This window comes from Agelaius phoeniceus, chromosome 3 (assembly GCF_051311805.1).
Source record: "Agelaius phoeniceus isolate bAgePho1 chromosome 3, bAgePho1.hap1, whole genome shotgun sequence".
In the NCBI taxonomy this organism is placed as follows: domain Eukaryota; kingdom Metazoa; phylum Chordata; class Aves; order Passeriformes; family Icteridae; genus Agelaius; species Agelaius phoeniceus.
In genome coordinates this window covers 21,136,569-21,160,440 of record NC_135267.1, presented here as the reverse complement: position 1 = coordinate 21,160,440, position 23,872 = coordinate 21,136,569, and the positions used below count along the sequence as shown (strand labels likewise).

Below are 23,872 nucleotides of genomic sequence, written 5' to 3'. Positions count from 1 at the left end.
TTGGAACAGGTTGCCCCGGAAGGCGGTAGTCACCACCCCTGGACGTGACAGGATCCAGAGGTGACTGGATCTGGCACTGGGTGACGTGGTTTAGGGGTCACAGGGGCAGTGCCGGGTGGATGACTGGACCGGATGATCTTGCGGGTCTCTTCCAATCTTGACGATTCCGTGACTCCCTTACCGCCGCACTCCATGATCTGCGCGGGCGCGCGGTCGTGGCGCGTCCCCGCCCGCGCGCCCGCCGTGCCCCCTCCCGCAGCCGCCGCGGCCGAGTGCGCAGGCGCGGTGCCCCCGGTCACGTGTCGCGCGGTGGCGGCGGCGGCGGCGCCATGGCGGTGAACTACAGCGCCAAGGAGGAGGCGGACGGGCACCCCTCGGGCGGCGTCGGCGTGCCGGGCGGCGGCGCGGTGGGCGGCGGCGGCGGGGGCGCCGTGAAGACCCGCAAGCCCGACAACACCGCGTTCAAGCAGCAGCGGCTGCCGGCTTGGCAGCCCATCCTGACGGCGGGCACGGTGCTGCCGGCCTTCTTCATCATCGGCCTCATCTTCATCCCCATCGGCATCGGCATCTTCGTCACCTCCAACAACATCCGCGAGTACGAGGTGCGCGGGCGGGTGTGCCCGGACGGGGCTTTGGGAGCCCAGGGCCCGCTCGGGGAGGCCGGGCAGGGCAGGGCGAGGGGGATCGCCTGCCGGGGGCCGCCTGCGACTCCAGGGAAAGCCGGTCCCCTCCCGGCCGGCCGGGACGCGGCGGGGACCAGGCGGGTGCTGTGCGGGGCGGACCCGGGAGGCTCCGATCCGGCCTAACGTCGGTGCTCGTCAGCAGAGCGTCCATTAATTACCTTGAGCAGACACCCGAGTTGACAGTAGTCTCCGGATAGGCTTGGAGCTCTTCCGTGAGTTCTGTCAGTGCTCCCGAGGGAGCTTCCAGGGAAGTTACTGCCTGCCTTTAATCGACACAGCCCAGTGCTCGTTTTTTTTCCTCAGCAGTACAGACAGTAAGCGCATCATCCGTGGGATAGCCTGTGGCAGTCCATTATTTATCTCCAAATGTTCCAAAGTAATTTTATTTTCAGGACAAAGCTCTGCGGTAAATGTATTGCTGTTATTCTTACCTGCACCGATGCTTCAACATTGCAGGTGCTGTATGGGGGACCAATGCATCCAGAGTAAGCTTGGAAATAAGGATCAAAGAGTATGGCTTTTTCTAATTCACACTTACAAAACTCCAGTCTGAGTTTATCAGATTTACAGTTTTATCAGATTTACAGTTTTATCAGATTTACATCTGATAACCAGCCATGCTGCTGCTTTGAAAAGTTGCTGAGCATTAGCTGAAACTGAACTGTGTATCACAGATCGATCCATTTGATAACAGAACCAGTTTGTGTTGAAGGGAAATAACGTACAGGGCTTAGGGATGGGCAGCCTTGAGGAGCAATTGACAGCTGTTAGTTTTGGTGAGCTAGTTTGACTGAGATTGATTGTAGGGAAGAAGGTGTGTGGTTGTTCATTGTGTTTTTTTATTGGAGAGTATGAATTTTTGTGGATCAAATCACTCCAGTTACTGGACTAAGCTGTCACTTTCAAATAAGTAGTGTTTAAGACAGTAGTTTGGCTGGTGGCAAGTTGCCACTCAAGCCCAGTTAGCTAAAGAAATCATGAGGTAGGGAACGAATGGTTTTTCCATATTTCTCTTAAAATGCAAATAAGGTTATAATGAAACCAATTTTATCTCCTTTTATGTTAAGATCTACAGTTACAGTTAAGGAGAAAAGCAGAAGGGAAAAACCCAAAAGCTGAAGTGTGTTTTACAGCATCCTAATTTGTATGTAAGCATATTTTTTAGAAAACAGTTGCTTCTTTTAACAAGTGTTGGGGTTGTGCTGAACATCTGAAAATTGGCACAGGTGCTTCAGAGAACATGGCCAACTTGTCATGGGCACAAAGATTTTTAAATTGTCATGTTGTAGCATATTTAAGGTAAATACAATTGCACGTTTCCAAGACTCCTGGAGAGAAGTACAAAAATATCCTTGCTAACTCTGATTTTTGTTGACAACTGCATTTAAAATAGCCATTTCTATAGTAAATCAGTACAAAGTTTTAGATCATTATAATTGGACAAATATATCCTTTTTCCCTTATGACTGAATCTGCATTAGTCTATGGGAACAAGAAATGCATTGTTTTCATGAGTCCAAAAATGTATGTGACTTCTTGTGCCTATATTGCTGCTGTATGCATACACAGGATTTTTATATACTGTTGTTGCTTAAGGAGCTCAGTCAGGTACTCCTGGTAAGTTCCAGTAGAACCCAGAAACCAGCTGTTCCCACCTAACATTTGGCACAAAAGTCGTAGGTGAGTTTGGGAGCACAACCAATGCTCCCCTACACAGTCAGGTTGTGTATAGAGAGCAGCAGTAACCATTTATAGTGGAGACCTGTTGGCACAAGCCTTCAATCCTCTCCAATTTCAGAATAGTCAAGGCTGAAAAGAGCTTCATTTGTTTGTTTTACTGTATGGATATACCCTTTCACTTTTGAAATTCTCAAAATTCCGATTGCTAGGCTTTTGTGAGGACAGGAGGGACTTTGGAGCCTGTGCTAAGTCAGAACTTGTGTTCAGTTGCCTGATCCTCATACTTGTTTTATGAAGTGACACTCTGCAAGTGAGGTTATCATCCTAAAGGCAGCTGAATTTAAAAAAAAAGTTTAAATCAAAAAAGGCTTTATAGTTGCAGCTGCAAAACACAGATAAAGCATTTTACCAATTAGGACCAACATCTGGGCTCTAAACACCACTAAGGGGGGCAGTTTAAGACATTGCTGTCACATACATGGTTAGATTACATACATCCCTGCTTAGAATGCTGGCTTTTGTTATAACCTCCAAAAGTTATTCACAAACAGCTGTAAGTTTAGCTATGGGAGACAAGACATTGAGAAGCTACATAGTGACTAAGCTTTTTTAGAAATGTAATCAGGGCAGGAAGCACAGGTGGTGATTTACACCTGCCTCCTAGGCAACAGCATAGCTCTCAAATCTGTGTGAATGTGCCTCTAAACTTAGTGTATTGGAATTGAATAGGATGTATAATTTGTGACCCTGAATACATATTTAGGTTCAAGTCACTCTTCCCGAAACAAGGTATGGTAGCCATTAGTATCTCTGAGGACTGCTCTGTTCTTCTACAGGTGCAAAGACTGAGCAGCAAAATGTATCTCTTCCATTGATTTCCTTTATAAGATGTCTTGAATTCAAAGGTGGAAGTTTTCCAACAGTTTAAGTGTACTAGACCTATTGGGTTTTTTTTGTGTTTTCTCTAGCATTTTTTCATGGTTTCATTTATCTTGAGTCTGTTGTTGAAATAGTTCATTTCTTGGAGGTGGTTTTTTTTTCCTTTGGAGTGTTGTTTTTTTTTTAAATATATACAGAGTGAATAAGAAGCATTGACAGAGCATATTAATATATGATAAAATGTGAGGAATATACAAATTAAATGTGTAGGAAAGAGATCTTTGTGCTGTGACTGCTGCTATGAAATGCATAATGGTAGATAAAAAGCCAGATTGACTTAAGGCATGGCTAGGAACAGATAACTGAAAGTAAGTACATTACTGTTGCCTGCATCTTCAGCCTTGTGTGCAGTTCCTGTAGCCCCATGTCAGGAATGATACAAAAATTAATAAAACCTACAAAGAGGACCAGATTTATACAAGAAATGGTTAAGCAGAGTAGGACAAAGTATGAAATTTGCAAAATCACAAATAGTGATTATGTGTATGCAGTAATTATGTTACTTCTATAGGTGTATGTCAGCTGACAGACATCAACAGCCTGAAAGGCTGTTGGTGTGGAATAACTTGGATATACCCGATGACCCAATGTCCTTAAATCTGGAGATTTTTGGAAGGGCTCACTGTGTCTGGTTGTCAGCTGTTGGGTGATCTGACAGGACAGAACAGACGGGTCAGGCAGGTTCTTGCCATGGACTCCATCGTCAGTCCTTAGCTCTCACAGTCAAAAGTGTTACTTTGTCAAGAGGTGAAGATGGATGCCTTCATCTTTTTAAATAAGCTCTCTTGAATGTAATCTGTAAATGTGGATGCAGAAAAATACACTTGTGTTGGCAGTTACTGTACAGGAAAGCTCTTTGATAGCATGCAAGCTGATAACAGTGCATCAAAGCATAATGCTGCTTCAATATACATCAATTTCATGCTCCACAGAATTTAGTCCATTACATTTTTAAAAGTGACGTCTTTAGGTCTCTTGCAATCTTAGTGTTTAGCCTGCGCTCTTGACCTGAAACAACTTCTCTCACTGGCAAGTTCTTTCTAAAGGAAATGCTTGCTTCAGCTTACTTTAGCAGAACACCCCCACCCCTGAGTTAGCCTTCAACAAATGAGATGCATTGTTCATTGAGAGCAGCAGTGGGGTCTGTCTGCTGTAGCTAAACAAAGCTGGTCATGGCTGCTGCAGCAGTGCTATTTCTAGATCAGCATAAACTTAATATCGTGTTCAGCTGAGCTGTAAAGATTGTGATCCTCTCTCAATCTCCTTCTCTCTGCCAGGTAATAGCTTCTGAAGCTGTCTAGTTTCAGCTAGGCTCATTAGTGTGTAGGTTTTGTCTGTCAGAAATCAGGCAGCAGAGCAAATGCCAATCAACAAAGGTGTTTGCTGATGGAGCTGGTTGCAGCTTAATAGATAGTAAAGAACTCATGGGAAGAGTGACCCTGAAGAAGATGCTGAGGAAAATAGGCTTCAGTTCTTTCCTGAACACATTGTGTGTGTTTATTTTAGCTAACCTTAATATGGGCATTAGGACCAGTCATAAATTGCTAGTTCTTGGTTTTGCCTTTCACTACAAACATAAATCAGGACAAACCACTTGCAGCAGCCTTTCGTATAACTGTATAGGTGTTCTAGTTTAAATGCTACTGCTGCTGCACAGTGTTTTTGCAGTGGAGTATATATTTCACCAGTCTGAGTCTAAATTCTGAAATAGGTAATTCATGTTAAGTGTAGAAATACATTTTTTATAGACAGACATAAGCTTTCTCCTGCCACACTTGCTGGAGCTACATGTGAGAGAGAGCTGATGTGGTCAAGTTACTTGAGTTGGCTCGGACTGTAGGGTGAGCTTCTGGCTGATAAGGCTGAATGTATAGATTTTTAAAAAAAGGCTTTTTATGGTCTATACTATTCAGAACAGAACATACTGTATAAGCCAGATTAATACTGATCATCTTTCTTGTCCATATACTGATTAGTTTTCTATTCCTGACAAAACAATATTGGTGTAATAATCTTTCCTGGTTTAGGACAATTTTTGGGCATTAAGTGATTTTAAATTTTTTTCTTCCAATTAGGTGGCTAAAAATGGCCAACAAAGCAAGTTTTTCTAACGCAAATCTTTTTACATTAAATAGCTAGACTTTTAAAAGCTTAATCTCTCTGGAAAGAATGTAAAAACTGTGATCTGCTTTTCATAGTGTGTGTGTTTGGAAGCATCACATTGTGTGGAATGTCTGCTGGTTTTGTTTTGGTGTTGTTTTTTTGGTTGGTTTGGGGCAGGGTTGTGGCTGTGTGGGGGGCTTGTTGGTTTTGTTTGGTTTTGCTCCAGGAGTAATTTAACCTCAGTGTTTAATTTGTTTGCATCTGAAATCAAGCATATAGTCAGAATCAAAAACTCATTTACAGAATGGTTAAGGTTGGAAAAGACTTATTGAGATTATCAGATAGGCCTGAATGTCCTCTTGGTGTTGATATATAATATGATTGCAAAATAAATGCCTCAGCAACTCTCTTGCTTAATAATTTTTCTTTATTCTCCCATTGTAATTTAATGACTGCACTTTCTGTTACAGATTGACTATACAGGAACAGAACCTTCTAGTCCCTGCAACAAATGCTTAAATGTGTCCTGGGACAGCACACCCCCTTGTACATGCACCATCAATTTCACACTGGAACATGCATTTGAGGTATGCTGCCCTGTATGCAGGATGAAGTCAGAACAGTTTATATGATCTATTTCATATTATAAATGACAGTTTTGCAACTTAAGTATTTTTTTTCTATTTTAGAGGATTAGTTTTAGTTTTCCTTTGAACTTGGATCTGATTTTAGTGTTCCCTTTTTCATCAGGAGGGATGAGATGTTTCTTAATGCCTCCATTTGTCTGGAAATGTAAAACATTAAGTGGAATGCTTGTGTTTTACACATTCAGAGTTACCCTATGTGTCACACAGCTAGAGAGTAGATGAGCTATTCCTGCATGATATAAAAAATCTCAGTTTAACAGGAATTGGAAATACCAGGTAAGTGCTTTCTGGCAGATTGGAGGCAAATGAGGCTTATGGGTTCTACATTGGACAAGGTATTGGGGTTGGTGCTAGTGAATATCATTCTGATAGTTGGTGGCACATTTATATTGTTTGACTTCAAGCCTTTTTAGGACAGTACTTCAGTGTACTCAGTATGAAGTTTGAGGATTGAGGTTCTTACTTTATGAATGTTGCTATAAACCTAAGAGTCTAAGAACTTAAAATTGCAGGTTTGTGTGAATGAAATCCCTCTTTCCCCATCTTGCTTTTTGTAGAGCAATGTATTCATGTATTATGGACTTTCCAACTTTTATCAAAACCACCGTCGTTACGTGAAATCTCGAGATGACAGCCAGCTAAATGGAGACAACAGTTCACTACTTGTAGGTATTCATGCTTGGATGTGAATGAGCAACTAATTTCTGTCTATTGCATGAATCACCACAAAAATTATTTAGTTGCATGATAATGAGGTACCAAAATTTTTGCATAACAGTAGGCAACCATAAGGAATTTATATTTTGTTTACGGAAAATAATTGTAAAGTATTATAATTCGTATTGATCATGTAGTAAAAAGCAAGTTAGTTGTGTGAACTAGGACAGACTCATTTGCCTTTCTTCTTTCTAACTATCAGAATCCAAGTAAGGAATGTGAGCCTTACCGCACAAACGAGGACAAACCCATTGCTCCTTGTGGAGCTATTGCCAACAGTATGTTTAATGGTATGGTCACAATTTTAAGTTATCATTTATATGGGTCTGTGATCTAGTGTATGTTATCTGTTGTGTTGCACATTATTCTGGATAGTGTGGGCTTTTTTTGTTTTGAATTAACACATTTTCATTGTTCAGAATAAAATAAATATCTTGTACTGCTTGTACTTGTTTAAAAATTGCTAGGAGAATTAATTTAATCTTATAGCACACAAAGGATGGAAATACCTGTTGTGAGAATATGCTACTGCTGTGATGTAGAAACATAGATATCATATATGGATAATAAATTGCTATCTCATATACATTGATTCTTACAGAACAGGTTGTTATTGTGTCAGGCAGATAGTAAATGCCTTGCCTGGTTATCTTTGTTTTGTTTTCTCCTGGAAGTAATTGTTTCAGTGCTTATCATGATCATCTAAGGAATGTTTCTGCAGCTGGTCTTCTAATTTGATTTTGTCTTTAGATACACTGGAGTTATACCGCATCGATAATGACACAAGGACTCCAATTACTTTGATCAAAAAAGGCATTGCATGGTGGACAGATAAAAATGTAAAGTTCAGGAATCCTACAGGAGATGGAAACAACTTAACTGCGCTTTTCCAAGGTAAAAAAAAAAAAAAAGTGAAATTTGAAGAACAGCAAAATGCTTCAAACACCTTTTGATTTCACTTTTGATTTCAATCACATTTTGATTTCAGAGTTTTACCCCAGACATTTTACTGAATGTGCTAAATAAATGTTCTCTGAAGAAATCCAAGCTAAGGACTACTCTGCTATTTGAAAGGTTGTCTTTAAATAATAAAAGCTGCAAGTTCCTCATAAACATGTTTGGTTTTTACTTTTACTGTAATCATTAATTTGGTAGTTTTTAATTTCTGATTTTTTCTTGTACCCTGAATACTAAAAAATGTACACTGCCGGGGTTTAACCCCACTTGGCAGCTAAGCATCACACAGTGTCTCACTAACCATGCCCTTGCTCAGTGGAAGGAAGAATTGGAAGGCTGAAAGTGAGAAGGCACATAGGTTGAGATAAAGGCTGTTCAGTAATTAAAAACAAACAACCAAACCAAAAACACAGCAAGGAGAGAGGAAAATAAGACCAAAGAAAAACAAGTAATGCAAAAGAAAATAATTGCTCACTGCCATCTGAGTCCCTGAGCTAAAGTAGGCCCTGCCTACCTCTACCTGCCCTTTTCTATGGTATGGGATATCTTTTTGGTCAGCTGGGATCAGTTATCCCATCTGTGTCCCTGCCCAGTCTCTCCTGGACACCTCTCCTACCTCCTCACAGGTGAGGAGCAGAAGATGCCTTGATGCTGGCAAATACTGCTTAGCAATAACAGAAACATCACTCTTTATCAACAATGTGTTGAGCACAAATCCAAAACATTGTCCCATACCAGCCACTGTAAAGAAATTTAATTTTATTCCAGTCAAGACCGATACAAGTTCTATCGTGTTTGGATTTAACTTACAAAGAAATCCTACAGTTGTTAAATGAAACTCTTCATACGGAGTTTTCATTTAAATGTTTCTATGTCTAGGTTGTGCTGTTCTCTAAAAAAACTGATTCTTTTTTTTGTTATTAGAAGTGACTGATGTGTCACATTTTTTAGATTATATAAAATTTGTCAAATAAAAGTTTTCTTTGGCTACTATGTCTGAAAAAGCCCCTTCCTAGGGCTCTTAGAGCATGTGTGTTTATGCAAGGTATATAATAACTTCAGGCTTAATCTGATGTGGGTTTCTTGCTTAGTCATAGCCAAATTACGTGTTGTCAGTGTGATGGCTACCCTTGGAAAAGCAGATACCTTACCTTAATACAATGTGGAATTGTATTTCCAATAACAGTAGCAAAAGCATTTGGACATAATCTGAAATGATGTTTACAATATTACATGCTCGTGGTTGTCAAATTCTACCAAGTGAGCAGAGGGCCTATCATCATAATGGAGAATTACCCACCAAGCAGTGCTTTGAGACATGACTTCCCACCTGCATGACTTGTTTAAACAAATGGAAGTGCTGTTACGTTATTTATTTATTGAATTCAAACTATTAAAACTGCAAAATAAAAAGTTCTTAAACAGCCCAGTGTGTTGCAACAGTAGTGAGTCAGCCTGTCTGTTCATACTGTTTGGAAGTTAACGTGGTTTTTTTGTGACATTAGAATGGATTTTGATGAGCCACTGTGTTACTCAGTTTTGTATTTGAAATACTTTATTATTTTTGTTTAATCCTAGGCACAACAAAACCTGTGAACTGGCCCAAGCCAGTGTATATGCTGGACACAGAGCCTGACAACAACGGCTTTATCAATGAGGACTTCATCGTGTGGATGCGCACAGCTGCTCTGCCAACGTTTCGCAAGCTCTATCGTCTCATTGAAAGGAAGAACAACTTTCAGCCTACCTTACAGGCTGGAAAATACTCTTTGGATATTGCATACAGTATCCTTTGAAAGCAGGCCTTAGCTGGATTATGCAAATAGATATCTGCAAGTTATCAGATGGAACTACCCTTTCTTCTTACCATCTCTAAAAAGAGATGGTATTGAGCTGTGGTTGAAAAGTGGCACTGAGACCCAGATAGACTGTTAGCATCTTTTACATCTTCTAAGTGCTAGTTTTATAGCATTAATAGCCCCATAGAGACAGGGAAATCAGATTGGTTGGGTGCTGGGAAGGAACTGAGAAAGGCATAGGAAAAGAGGAAAGAACAGAGGTAGCTGGTAGCAAGGGAATTTAAGAACTGTAACTTCAAGGTGAGATGACATTATGTGATGAAAGGCAGACTGACTCTGAAGGTCACAAAAATGACAGAGCTGTGGATCGGGTGAAGGTCTGTCATTCTTTGTTGAGGAGACTATTAGGTAGAAATGCAGGCGACTAGAGAAGGAGGGTTGTCATAGTTACTGAATTCTTAAAATTCAAAAGCACTTAATGATACCTGTTATATAGCTACTGCAGTGTTCTTTGCTGTAAAACTGTGGGGAGTGCATGTAAAACAGAATGTAAAGAAAAATTTTGTAGCAAATAGACACAGGGACTAAAATTTATATTTCCCTCACTTTATTGAAGCTACTTTCATAAACACATAAAATCATGCATTTTACTCTTCTTCAGGGTTAGTGTCTCTTAACATGGCTTTTGTTTTGAAGTAGCTGACAATGCCCAGATTAGTTTTATCCAAAAAGATCAACTAAATGTTCCATATTTGCAATTCCAGTTCCAGAGGCAGCAGTTAGTATTTGGAACCTGATTGAAATGATGAAAATTTTCATGCACCCACTTAAGCTGGGTTTAGAAATTTGCTTCTTGTTTTCCTAAATGTTTTTTTCAGATTATCCTGTACACAGTTTTGATGGACGAAAAAGGATGATCCTAAGCACCATATCATGGATGGGAGGCAAAAATCCCTTCCTGGGAATAGCTTACATCACTGTTGGGTCCATATGCTTCTTCTTAGGAGTGGTATTGCTATTCATTCATCACAAATATGGCAATCGAAACACCAGTGCAGACATTCCCAATTAATCTTGCATTCTGAAAATAAGTGTACTGCATGTGCATCAAGGCCAGTCCAGAATGGACCCAGTTTTGAAAGACAATTCTCTGCTTCTGTAATTTCTGAGACTGGGTGCATAACTTTTACCTAAAGCTCCCCTTTCCCATACTGTGGATTAACTCTTGAAAATGACGGGTATACAATTAGCTCTATTGATTGTATCTCTGCCTATGTCAGAAACAGTTTTTCTGATGTTTGCCTCTAACTGGGCAGGCCACATGATGCATATAGCTCCTGTTCCCTTGATGCATCTGCTGCTTGTTCACGTGCTATGTAATGTCAATATGATTCAGTACATTTAGATTGTGTGGAGAAAGATGGTTATAAGATGCTGTAAATTGTTGACTTTCCAGAATTCAAGGTGTCAGTGCTGTTGGAAGTCAAGTCTTAAATGTTTTCTTCAATTTACTGTCTTGTGTGCATGGGCTCCTACATTTCTTGCTGAGATTTTAATATATTTATACAAGTTGTTAAATATTTTTCCTGTGTCCTACCCACCTCTATTATATTAAATCCTTTAAGTGCTCCGTAAATTTCAGCACTCTGGATTCTTTGTATATTTACAATATATGTGCCTGGCCAGTAAATGAGCATCCTATGAAAATACCAGAAAACCTATTTGTTAATTATCTGCGTGAGACCCTTTAAAAGATTGTTCTAAATTGGGACATGCTTGTTGCAGATATAATATTTTTCTAATTTTCTTCGCTTTAAGTCATATCCAATCCTAGTTCACTTTTTGCTGGTTTTGCTTTTTATGAGCAGCACCTAGCATTAATCAAGAAGAACTTAAAAGGTTTTTTTCCATTCATACATCGGGGTGAATTCCTTTTACTGGGGTGAATTCCTTTTCCTCAAGGAGTTTCCTAATTTTTTTAAAGCATATGTATTCTGAGCAGGCTTTGTTTTAAGGGAATTGTATACTTTTTCCTTCTTTGGAGTGAACACCACATTAATTTTTTGTGGTGTTTAGGAAATAAATGATAGAACTTCAGAAGTTGAGATGGCAGTGACATTTTTCCCTGAAATGCAGGTTTAGCTTGCTGTGAAACATAATTTAAATATTGCAGTTAGACGCAATGTGCAGGTTAGTGTCTTAAATTACAGAAGGATTCACCTTTAGGTTAATTAAAAGTTAACTGCAACCTGTAAAATATTACTTTTTGGTGACTTTTTTTAGATGATGCACAGAAACTCTAATGTATATGGTGGAGATCACTTTATATGCAACTAGCTTGATAAAGTATGGAGTATATTAAAAGAGACCTAATAAATTCTGCAAACCATTTAATAAGAGATTTGGTTTTGTTCTTGAACATATTTATTTTTATCTGGATGAAAAGACATCGTTAAGTGTAAATGCAGTTTTAAATGAGTTGTATTTCTGGGATTGCATATTTATTACAAAAATGCATGGTCAAATAGCTTAATCTACAGACAACTTTAAACTAAACTATTTATTTATCACATAATCACATGACTGGTTTTACGTAATTACTTGTGTAGCCTAAGATTTTAAATGTGTATGTCTGGATAAATTGTGGAATGAGGCAGCATTTCCAGTGTGCTAGCTTTCTGTAACTACATATAATAATTCATTTGCATAGTACAGCCTGGCAGAACAGGGCTTTCAAATAGTACCTTGTAAGATTTTATTAACAGTGCTGTATTCATGTTGCTGGAGTTACAGAATAAGGGTAATGTACCCTCGAAAACTTGCAGAATGTGTTAAACTGGCTGTGGAGTAGCTGCTAGTCTAAGATAGAGTAAATGAGCAAGGGGATGTCTCACAATTACTGGTTATTAAAATATTTTGATTTTTAAATTTGTGTTTGTCACTTGAAATACAAATATATTCTGCTTCAATCATAATTCCTATTTTTTCCAAGTGGGAAAGGCTGCTTTTTGGGCTGTGCTTAAAATTAAAAAAGAAATATTTTTCTCTCTTCACCTTGTAATATTTTTCAATGCCCTACTTTTTTTTTTTACTGACTATAGCTGCCAATGTATCTTCAATCTCAATGAAGTGCACCAGGGTGAGAATTGCTGTCTGGTTTTTATTGCAATTAAGTGGGCTCTCTGAGAGCCTTTAGCAGTAAATACATGGAACAGTGCACCTATGGAGCTTAAAATGCTTGTAAGAATTCAAAATATTGGTCAAATTTGTAAACTCTTCCTTCATTCATACTCATTTGTCTGGATGTCATGTCGATAACAATGCAGATCCTTGGAGGATCCTTGGAATCTTTCAGGGATTAATTATGAATATCAAACTTTGAAGGATGCAAGTCTTGTCTTTTTTTAATAGAAATCTCTGAGGAAGGAAAGGCCATGAGAGGGTAGGTCAAGTAACGTCTGCAAGCAGAGCAATGAGCATGGCTGGTTGGATTGGATTGACAGGAAATGTTATTGACTGCACTCTTCTCTCACATGTCTTACTTGCAGTGGGAAAAGAACAAACTGAATTGAAGAGAGTGCTTAGTGGAAAAAGGTGACTTAAGTCTAAATCGGGTACCTACAGTAAATGAAAAGTTATTTACTTTAATGCAACTGCTGAAGAAGACAACATTACATAAGCATAAACACAGAGTAATCCAATCTTCAAAGTTCCTGTGACAAGACAAGGGTTTCTGATCTTTCCTGAAAATGTGATCTACCCTTGGTATTACATAGGTTTTTTAATTTTTTTAAATTCAGTAACTCAACATGAAATCTCTCCAATACCCCCAAAATGTTCCATGTATAAAAGGCTTGTCTGTATGGAACAACCTGCCCAAAATGCTCTCTTTGAAAGGAGAAGAAAAACGATGAAAATCAAAGTCAATTTTATTCTTAACTGCTTCTTAGCAATGTGGCCAGTTTATGGAAGAGACTGCTTCTGGCAGTGTCAAAATAGACACAGGTTTATTTTCAGAAAGCCCAATTGTGAAAAGTTTTGGGATTTTATTTGTTTGATTAGTAGTAGTATTAAATTTTCCTCAGAGCACCAGGAGTATTTTCATGTAAAAATTCCCTCCCTTCTAGCTCACAGAATGTTCGATCACCATATTGCATTCTGTGCCTACATGTGAAGTCTAATCTTATTTGACAGTATCAGTTAAGACTGAAGACCATTACGAAATGGCCTGATAAGAATTAGCAGGTCCTTACATGACCTGAGTCTCAAGTAAGAAACTACCTCCCCATAAGCCTCCCAGGCCAAACATCTTTAGCCTGTGCTTGAAAGTGAAGTGATACTGTCCACTGCTGCTGCAAAGTCTGAAGTTGGATGATTATCTCTCATTTTGTCGTAGGGATGCAATAAAGAGGAATAAAAGTGTAAGTCAATTATTAAGGAAGCACAAGAAGTTTTTCAAAAAGCATAAATTAAAAGGAAGTAGGTGGAGATCTTTCTCACTAGACCCTGGATAAAGATGTAAAATAAAACAATTTAAGCAAATGGAATACCAGTTACATGCAAATTGAATTTTTACCTGAGGACTGTGCCCAAATTTTGTAAAATAAAATGGTGAGATGCTTAGTGTTAGAGGTGCAAGAATGTAATTAATAGCCTCATTATTCTGTTATAAAAATGGGAAGGACTGTGATATTCCTGGAAGAAAGGAAAATACTGTCTTTAGGATCACCTACTGAGGCCTAATTATATGTGCTATCTCTTTAGCAGGATTTATGTACCCTTGTATTACTGGTTGAAGGGGTAGAATACTTTTTTAATGACAAATGCTTCTAAACAGCTAGGTTAACAGGCCTGCTTTCTTTCTGGCTTAAACAGAACTGTTCAACAGTGAGTTTTGAGAAACCATTTTGTTACAGAATACAATACGTGCAAGAGTTGCCCTGTTCAGTTAGGAAAAAGCAGTGTGTTTGTGTCTAATGAAACATCTTCATCCTAAAGCAGCAAGTTGCCATTTCTCATTCCCTCAAGTTTTCATTTCTTTACGAATCAGTCAACACTGAAGAGACCAGCTGTCCTTGCTCTGAGCAGTTATGTAGCTTTGATTAGTAGGTAACTCACATGCCAATCCTTAAGTATGGCCTTTCTGTTGTAAAGTGTATTTTTACAGAAAATATCCCTGAAATTTAGATTCAGACATACCAGAAAGTAGCCCATACAGCAGAAATCAGGATTAATAACTTCTCTGTGAATTATGATCCTTTTACCAGTATCTCAATACAACTGGGTGTATGAAAATCAGAATAAAATATTGTATACACCCATAAGATTGCAAGAGGAATGAATTTCCATTCATCTGTCTTACAGTGGTAGTAATGTGTTATATAATTTTTAAGTGTTATTCTGTGATAGCACTGCTCAAATGTTTGAAAACCATTTGTTAAATAATGTATCCAATTTCCTTCTTTGTTGAAACACCTATTTGTCCATGACTGTGCTTTCTATATGCTATTTTTAATGTTTTGCACAGCTAAGGCTCTACCTATAAATGCTTCTTCTTCACTGCATTTTTAGTTTCTTTCCAGGACAGCTCATCAGATTGAGGGTCTAGTGCTTTGAGATACGATCCTGGTTATTTTCATACTGAATTGAGCACTAATTTGTCGTGTTTGACACACGTTGTTCATCATGAGGTTTGGCACCAGTGCAAAAGTATAGTAATGCCAAAAACTAAGTGCACTTCAACTGCAGCAAAGCCATGCCTGACAGCATTGTATTTCAGCATAAGGTTGAAGCATGGGAAAATGCAATTACAGGGCTAGATCTGCAATGCAGATAAAACATAGGCTTCTCAGAGTAGTTTCTTGAAGGACAAATCATTCTTTCCTGAGACTCGAGTAGGTTTGTATTTCATACAATTCCGGCATTTCTTCACTCTATGTAATTATAGATCGTGAAACATGAAGCTGAAGTTGGTTGGATTTTGGTTGTGGGTTTTTTTTCCCCCCACATGCAGAACTCTGTGTCCCAGCCACTAACGGAGCTTGAGGCAGGTACTACACAAAATACTTTGGGATTTTCTGAGTGTAGTGGCTCAACAAAGGATGGATGCTACATCCACGCAGGGGTGCCAGAACCCTCCTCTGAGTTGGACCCAGGCTCTGCCTCGCTCGGCGTCCTTGCCTGAAGTGGCGGCCCCTCGGGATGTCCAGCGAGTCCAGGCGAACAGGCCCAGCCCAGAGTGCTGCTCTCCCAAGACACGCATCCCGCCCTCTGCAGGTATTAAACTTCTCAACGAAAGGAGATTTAAAATTCTGTATGGAGGAGCTCGGGGGGACATTTCATGGGTTTCCCAGAGCGCCCTCTGAAGGCGCAGGGAGGCGGCCGCAAGCACAGACTCCCGTGGCAGCAGGTTCCCCGCCGGGGCTGTGTGGGCAATCAAACGCTCCCGGTGAGCCTCAGCCGCTGCCGGCCCTGCGTGCCCGGGCTCCCGGCCCCGGCGCGCTACCCCAGCCGGGCCGGGCGGACTGGCGGGGGGCGCTGTGGGCTCTGCGGCGGCGCTCTGGGCCGCTCCCTCTGTGGTGCGTCCGTCGTGGGCGGGGGAGCCGCTTCCCCTTCCGCTGCCCTTGTTGCCGGCGGGAGGTGACAGGACCAAGAGCCGCGATGTGGCGGAACGTGCAGGTGAGGCCCGGGGAGAGCGGCCCGCTGCCGCCGGCGGCGTGTGGGGCTCGCTCAGGGTGCCCGCCCGGCTGCGGGGCTCGGCCGCGGCGGCCGCTGTCCCTGCCGGGCGCTGCGGAGCGACCTGCGGGGGTCGGGGCAAGGTCCATGTAGCGCTGAGCTTCAGGGACTTGAGAGGATAAGGTTGAGTCGCGGGGCTCGGGTACGCTTCGCTCGTCTCTAAGGAGATCAGTTTTATAGCGTGTTTGTTTGGGGTGGGTAAGGACAGGAGATGCCTGGTCCCGTTCCTTGCAACCAGCATCACCGGTATGTTTGCTCGCCCCATGGCTGCGTTTCCAGCGGGGGTAATTGTGTGGAAACGATGTGATCCAGTGTTGCCTGAAGGAGGCCGAGGCTGCCTGCAGCTTAGAGCTACCGCGCTTTGAGCTTTGGCATTTTAGCAAAGGCAGATTAAAGGATTGTATATAGGTCATTGGTTTTGGTAGGCTACCCTCTATGATCAGTGTGTGGAAACAGATTCTAGCTCAGGACACAGCAAGGTGATTTAAGCTGTGTGGTGGCATGAAGGTGCCTCCTTAGCACTCTGAAGGTTGTCTCCTGTGCTGGTGGCTCCTAGGTGAACTGCAGCAGTGACAGGAGTTCCTTGTCTTCACAAACACAAATATTTTTTGTCAAAAATACTATTGTCCCTTTCGCTATCTAGATACAGAAAATGGTGTCCAAAACTGAGGCCTAAGGGGCAGAGGCTGAGATTTCTCCTGAAAGGGAACCTGAAGGTTATGCTGCAGATCCATAAATCTGTTGTATCTTACTGAAAGTAATTTTCCCGAGTTTTTCTTTTCCAGGTAGCTAGTCAAGCAGTCTTTTACATAGTTTGCTGAAAAATTTACTGAATTCAAAACTAGCATGTTTTGGTGAAGTTTTGTATGTTTGTTTGTTTTTAAAAGCCTTTTATTTTTGCTGTCCCTCTTCTATCTTGCTTTTCAAAGAAGCAATTTCTACCCAGTGTGGACAGAGCTGTAAAATGTCACTGTTCCTAAAACACTGTTTATCTTTTATTTCAGGCTCTTCGCCAGATTTCCCAGAGAACCATAAGCACTGCTTCACGCAGGCTTGTAAATAGAGTTCCTGAGAATCAGAAGCTATTTCAGGTAATGAATGACTTGAATAATGTTAGTAGATTAACAAGGTTTTAGTAGCTCATATAACTGCATGGTTTTTTCAAAAGAACTGGTCGGGCTTCCCTTTACATCTGAAGAGAGCTCTCAAAATCAGTTGTATGACTAGAGCATTTGCAATTAGCAGTTATTTTCTGCAGAGGTCGTGTATTTTTACATGCATTCTTGACTTGCTGACTCTTTAGGGGTTTTTTTGTACCCATGAAATGATTTGTACTGGAGTTTCTTGTAAGTATTAGGCATGGTACAAAGATAAAGTACTCTGAAATTAGTTGGTATGGGGGAGTATGTCCAGTGAACAAATAGAGAAAAAGAGTGAAAACACAGAAATAACAGTGAAAAGGTAAACCTGAAATCTTACATCTCTTTCTGTAGCTCATAGATGAGCCTTGTAATTTTTAATGAGGATGTGGTATTACTGTATTTCTCAGTTCTGAAAACTGTAAAGGTCTTAAATGATTGGATTAATTCCTTGAAAAATATTGAATCTTTAATATTCAGTAATTCAGAAATAATTTCTGAATTACTCTGTTCCTGATTGATAGGGCCACTAAGTGAAGTAGTAAAAGCAGAGAATACTCAAGAGAGTAATCCCAGCTGTGAGCCACAACCTGGAGCTGTAGCTTCAGACTGAGGATAAACTGGTCTTCAGCTCCATGAAAGGGACCAAATATATTAGAAGTCCCACTTAAATTGTTTTAGTTTCTCATTGGTTTCCTTTCCTCTGAAAGAGAAAGCCAGTCTTGTTGAGACACTGGACTAAGGAGCACAGTGTTCATTTTGAGCCAAGAGGAAGGAAATGGGAGGGTGATGTTGGTGATGGCAGGGGGTCAGAGGTTCAGTTTCTGCTGGCAGAGATCTATTGGCATAGCTCTTCCTCCTTTCATTCCTTTCTTGTGGGACAGCAAGTTAAGATAGGGTAAGGTGCAGGTCCCCAGCACTGGAGGCTGGCTTGAAATCCAGAGCAGCGTCATCTTGCTGACAGGGGTAAAGATCACGTGGGTCTGGTGCTTAGAGTTTTACTGTGGGTGGAGCAAAACAATTTCCTGTGTGCCACCAAGTGACAATAGAGACTCCTCCCCCTGTTGCTCCCTGTAGCAGGCACTGACTGTACTGGAGATGGACGGGAGGTTTCTAGGGGTGGTAATCACATCCTGTGCACCTGAGGGGTCTGGCTGGTGTCAGAAGTGTTCATCCATCTGCCAGTCACTGCTTTGGATATGAACTGTGCACATGGTTTTTTATATTCCCCTAGTGAGTCATCACCTGATAGCAGAGTGAAAGCTTTCAAGACAGAGCAGGATCTAAATCAGGTTCAGTGTCTTTTGGGAGTCAGAAAGATATTGTGGGGTAGTAATTCTTCCGCTGGGTAATTGTAGTTATATTAACACAATATTGTAAAAACTGCATATAAATAGTCCATTTTTGTCACTTGTTTCCATTAGGAGGATAATGGCCTCCCAGTGCATCTTAAAGGTGGGGCAAAGGATTCTCTGTTGTATAGAACCACTACGGGTCTGACGCTGTTTGGTAAGGCTAATACTGAAATATTTTTGCTTTGGTACAATTTCCAATGCACTATTAAAATATTTTTGCTTTGGTACAATCTCCAACATGAATGGTGTTTTCTCTGTAAAATAATTATGCAATGCCTTCAGTCTCTTCTTTATAACGTGCAAAGTTTATGTAGAGAAGCAAAAACCACATTTGGACATACTGTGTATTCATTTGTGCTTTTTCCAGGTTTAGATTTTAATATGACTTTTTCCCAGACTAAGCACCATGGTCTGAATACTCCTTCAGGTTTTACATATGGTGTTAGAGAAAAACAGAACTACTTCATCTGTTCTGCAAAGGAGTAAAATGTAATTATAGCATGTACATGAACCAGTTTTCACACTAGCCTGACTCTTCTTAGTGATAGGTGATACTCAGTGTACTGAGTTTTCATGTGCTGTGAAAACTAGCAGAATTATAACCAAGATTCATAATACTATATATATATAGTCTTTATGTTGCTTGTTACCTAATTTTGCAATAGCCTCTTAAATGTGTTGATCAAATGGATTTTCAGTTCAGCTACTTTAAGAATTAGTAACTTACTTCATGATTGTGTAGGTTCCACAGATATGCCTCTCCCCACTTTTTTTCCCCATCTCTTTATTTTTGCAGCCTGTGGAAATGTATTTAAATTTTTTTTTTCTCTAAAATATGAATTACCAAAAAAAAATTGAGACATGGCTGTGGAAATGTATTTTGTCTGAATTGCAGCTGCTTATTGTCAATATTTCTTCTGGAACAAACTGGAAAGCTGACTTCAGAAGAATTCTGTGTGCTAATCTGAAAATATCTTTTCTGTCTCTTAATTCAGGAACAATGTATGCTGTTTATTACCTTCTCGTCTCTTCAATGCCCAAGAAGCCAAACTGATTCCATTTGAGGATGCCTCAGCAACTAACATCTCTTTGTCCAGTTCCCATGTGACTGTGGTGGCAGCTTATTATAAGCAGCTGGTTTAATGATTGGAATCATATGTTAATTGTAACATGTAAACTGCAATCAATAAAGCAGTTTTTACGTGGTGTAGTGGGTGTCTGGACTGTATCATCTGTTTATGCATGTGAGCATTTGTGGTCGTAGGGTTGCCAGGCTGGTGAAGAGAGAGGGCTTAGTTTAACTAAGGTTGCTGGCAGAGGAGAGCCTCAGCCCTTCCCACTCCTCATCTCAGTTTGATGTCAGTGCCAGCCATAGATGCCCAGAGCCAGGAAAGGGATTACAGGTCAGCAGGAGCACCTGCAGAGCAGCACAAAGGACTCACAGACACTCCAGCCAGGAAGTGTCTCATCAGGGACACAAGAGTGCCTCTGTGGGAATGCAGTGCCTCGTAGGGAATGAACAGGAGGAGTTAGGGACGTGCTCGTACGTGCAAGGCTGTGCTCTCAGCGGAATCACAGAGGAGCAGTGGGATGGAAGGACTGGCAGGGAAGAGGAGGTGCCATCCTCTGTGTCAATGACCAGCCAGGCTGCATGGAACTCCACTGGGGATGGATGAGGAGTTGATGGGGAGCTTGTGGGTCAGGATTAAAGGGAGGACAGGGACAGGTGACATTGTGGTGGGGGTCTGTTGCCGGCCACCCGACCAGGAGGACTGAGTAGATAAAGCTATAGACAGACAGGAGCAGCCTCATATTCACCAGCCCTGGGCCTCATGGGAGACTTCAGTCTCTCTTGGAGGGACAGCACAGCAGGGCATAAGCATCACTTGTAAGGTACTCTTACTAGCTTGATTATTGCAATTATTGGGGAAAGTCATAATGGAAGCACATTGTAGCTCTGCATCCCTAGTTCAGTTGTATGTTCCTAACAGAATTTGTGCCTTTTTAACTTTCCTGTTGCTACTTGTGGGTTATTGTGCCCAAAGGCTGGTATTGACTCTGTAACAAATATGGGACTTCTAAAAAAACCCAAGCAATTTCATCAAAGTAATCCTTTTGTTTTTCTTCTCAAGGAAACAGTGGAATTTTCAAAATGTGAAAACAAGCTCAAACATCTAGCCTCCCACTACAGTGCTATTTTAAGCCTCTTGTGGATTAAGTTTGTTTCCAATTTTTTGTTGCTATCCCGGAGAACCACAGTATATTTGTTAAACTTGAGGCAAACTGGAAGAGAAGGATGAGTGTACTCAGGATTCTTTCTAGTAGAACCAAAAATCTTAAAGGTGAGTGGGGGAATACCCCTCAATGGTAGCTTCTCTGCACAGATGGCTTTGGCCAACTGCATGCCTAAAAGAATAAATACCTGGATGGATTTGTTGGAAAAAGGTTTGGGAAGTGGGGATGAACATTGATTTCTACAAAGAAGAGAAACCCTATGGCACAGTAAACTATACTGCACAGAATGTGAAGAATGTGAAACACAGAACAGTCTGCTCTGTGCAGTGCTGGTAAGGCTTCTGCTGCCATCACATGCCAATGTTACCCCCAAGATGTGGACCAAGTGATGGGCACCTGGAAGGCAATGTAAGGAAAGATCAATGTGTTTAAAATGCCCACATTTTATCCCGCCTATAGGGATTATGGAGAATTTTGAAAGGAGTAATTGTTCAAATAGTCCCAACTATAAAATCCTGTGATGAGCTAGGCAGTAAATTTGTGTGTACAAGTTTGTGTGTGCAATCAAAGCAGAATGTGCAGCTTTCTTGTTTTTGCACTGAGCTGTGTGTCAGTCCATGTCCCCGGGATCCAGAGCAGGCTGTGAGGTGTGGGGCCAGCAGCAGCCCAGGTGGCAGAGCATGGGGGAGTAAAAGGCAAGCTAGGAAAAAGTTTCATCCTACAGAGCAATCACTATTTATAGTCAGAGCCTTGAAATGTTATTTAAATGAATATCAAATGGCAAAAACTTGTTCTGGCAGAGTTGGGTGCAGTATCCCCGGGGTATGGTCTCTGGAGCAGGCGGGAGAGCGGGCGGCGCTGCCCGGGCCGCGCTGTGCCGGGCGCTCACAGGGAGGCGTCCGCGATCCGCGATCCGCGGGGCGGCCAGCGCTCCGAGAGCTCTGCTGCTGCGGGAGCAGGAGGAGGAGGAAACCAAGCAAAACCCACGGTCAGCTGCTCAGCACCATTTTATGGGACTGCATTGCAACACGAGCAGGGAAATTCCCATCTGCTGTGCGGTCTATACATGTATTTCATTGCAAGCTCAACCACATCACAAATTGTGAGAGGTAAACTGGGTGCTTGTATTGACTATATATTGTCTCTCTCTAGGAGAATGCGAAAATAGAGCCATGTATCTTCTCTGTTCTAAAATATCTGAAGATCTTAACTTCAATTTCCCTATGGGTATTATATGAGTAGCAGAAAATAAAATAGGCAACATCCATTACTCCTCGCTAATGTGAAAAAGTTGCAACTATAAAGGAATAAAATGGTCACTGATATGAAGACATGGGATTCTAGACATTAATTATACTCAGCTTAGAAGTGTGCCAGCTTTGTCAAAATAAAAAAAAAAATCTTCATGCCACTGTAAGAGAAATGAATATTCAAGTAATAATCGGAAGAAACAGAAAATGAAATCCTCAGTACTGCAGTTCCAAGTTCCACAATCCTTTCTGAGACTCCAAATGTACAGACCATGTTTTACTTTCTCCATTTGGAAGGTAGTTCAGAATATCAACTCTTAGAATGGTGCCCTGGGCTACATTTTCTTGGCTGCTGAATACGTGTATACATCCAATTAGCCTGACACATATAAAAATTTCCCCAGTAAAAGTCTGAGTACTAATAATACCACAATGATACAGCATTGACTTCCTAAAAGACACCGTGAAAGAGTTCAGAAACTCTCTGAAGTAAAAAGAAAACCCCAGGGAAATCTCTAAGTGTATGATCTTCATTGTACTTCTTTTTTTTCTTTTTCCAGATCCCAGAGTAAAAATATCACTTTTCTAGTGTTGCTCACCTTAGCTATCACTGCTCTGAACTATGAGAAACCATGATGAATTTTTTTTCTGTTTTCATACTATGCTGTCACTTCTTACTCTCCCATTCTTTCTCAATTCTTTTCACTTATCAGAGCTGGAGATTAACCTTCACAGTTGCTAGGATGAATCAGACTTTCAGAGTCAAAATCAATCTGATCAACCTGACTTGACCCTAAATAAGGTATTTAGGGGATGAGTAAGTCAGAACTAATGTATCTTTTCATGTGCATGCTTGTGCGATTATTTTTTTAAAGAAGTTCCTTTTAGCAATAACCACCTTCTCTAATCTAACTTGCCTGAGCCTTTCCACTTATTTTTTCAGTACTCAGTCAATTCTGCTGTAAAAATAATGGCTTGTCCAGAAACACCATCTGAGGAGAATCTCTTGGCTGGACTGTAGTTTTTCTGAATGTAAGTATTCACAGAATCACAGAATTAACTAGGCTGGAAAAGACTTTTGAGATCATCAAGTCCAGCCTATATCCAAGTCTTCAAACTCAGAGAGCAACACATACAGTCTGATACATGTTTTGGTCTTGCCTCAGTATTTTTGAAGATTTGTTGTTATTATTCACAGGTTTTCCATTAGACTAACTAACTGATCACAGCCTCCCCCAAAACACATCTAGAGCTAAAAGTGCACTTGTACCTATTTCCTCAAAAATATACATCCTTGTCAAAAGTGGTCATTGGCTGGGATTCCTGTTTATAAATGTTGTGATGAGCCAAATTCATTCTCAGGGAGCTGGGGAGGTACTTGTGGGAAGGGGTTATCCCACTGAGTCCCCAGTCAGGCAGTTCTGAGTTTAGATCCTCAGAGAAAACCAGTGTCTGTATGCGGCTCATTAAGTTCTCAAAACATTCACTCCCATTGCTTATAGCCTGCTGAGCCCTAGAGAAAACTGCCAGAGAGATGAATTTGTCCTTTGCTTATGTGTTTCTTTGAGTTCCCAATCCACAAGTGTGAACTTTCTGGAACATAAGGATCTTCTGCCTCTTCAGTTTGGTATAT

The 23,872-nt window shown here is 40.9% G+C and overlaps 2 protein-coding genes across 2 annotated transcripts; both read left to right on the top strand.

Annotated features, from left to right (window-relative positions):
- The first annotated feature begins 270 nt into the window (after positions 1–270).
- TMEM30A (transmembrane protein 30A) lies at positions 271–12,453 on the top strand. Its single transcript, XM_054629697.2, has 7 exons — positions 271–602; positions 5,876–5,992; positions 6,610–6,717; positions 6,972–7,059; positions 7,520–7,663; positions 9,305–9,511; positions 10,404–12,453. Exons 1-7 carry the CDS (start codon positions 330–332, stop codon positions 10,595–10,597), a joined length of 1,131 nt encoding a protein of 376 aa, XP_054485672.1. The 5' UTR covers positions 271–329; the 3' UTR covers positions 10,598–12,453.
- Positions 12,454–15,711: 3,258 nt separating this feature from the next.
- Positions 15,712–19,964, top strand: COX7A2 (cytochrome c oxidase subunit 7A2). Its single transcript, XM_054629895.2, has 4 exons — positions 15,712–16,203; positions 17,265–17,351; positions 18,824–18,908; positions 19,750–19,964. The coding sequence occupies exons 1-4, from the start codon at positions 15,727–15,729 to the stop codon at positions 19,806–19,808; spliced, it is 708 nt and encodes a 235-aa protein (XP_054485870.2). The 5' UTR covers positions 15,712–15,726; the 3' UTR covers positions 19,809–19,964.
- The last annotated feature ends 3,908 nt before the right edge of the window (positions 19,965–23,872 follow it).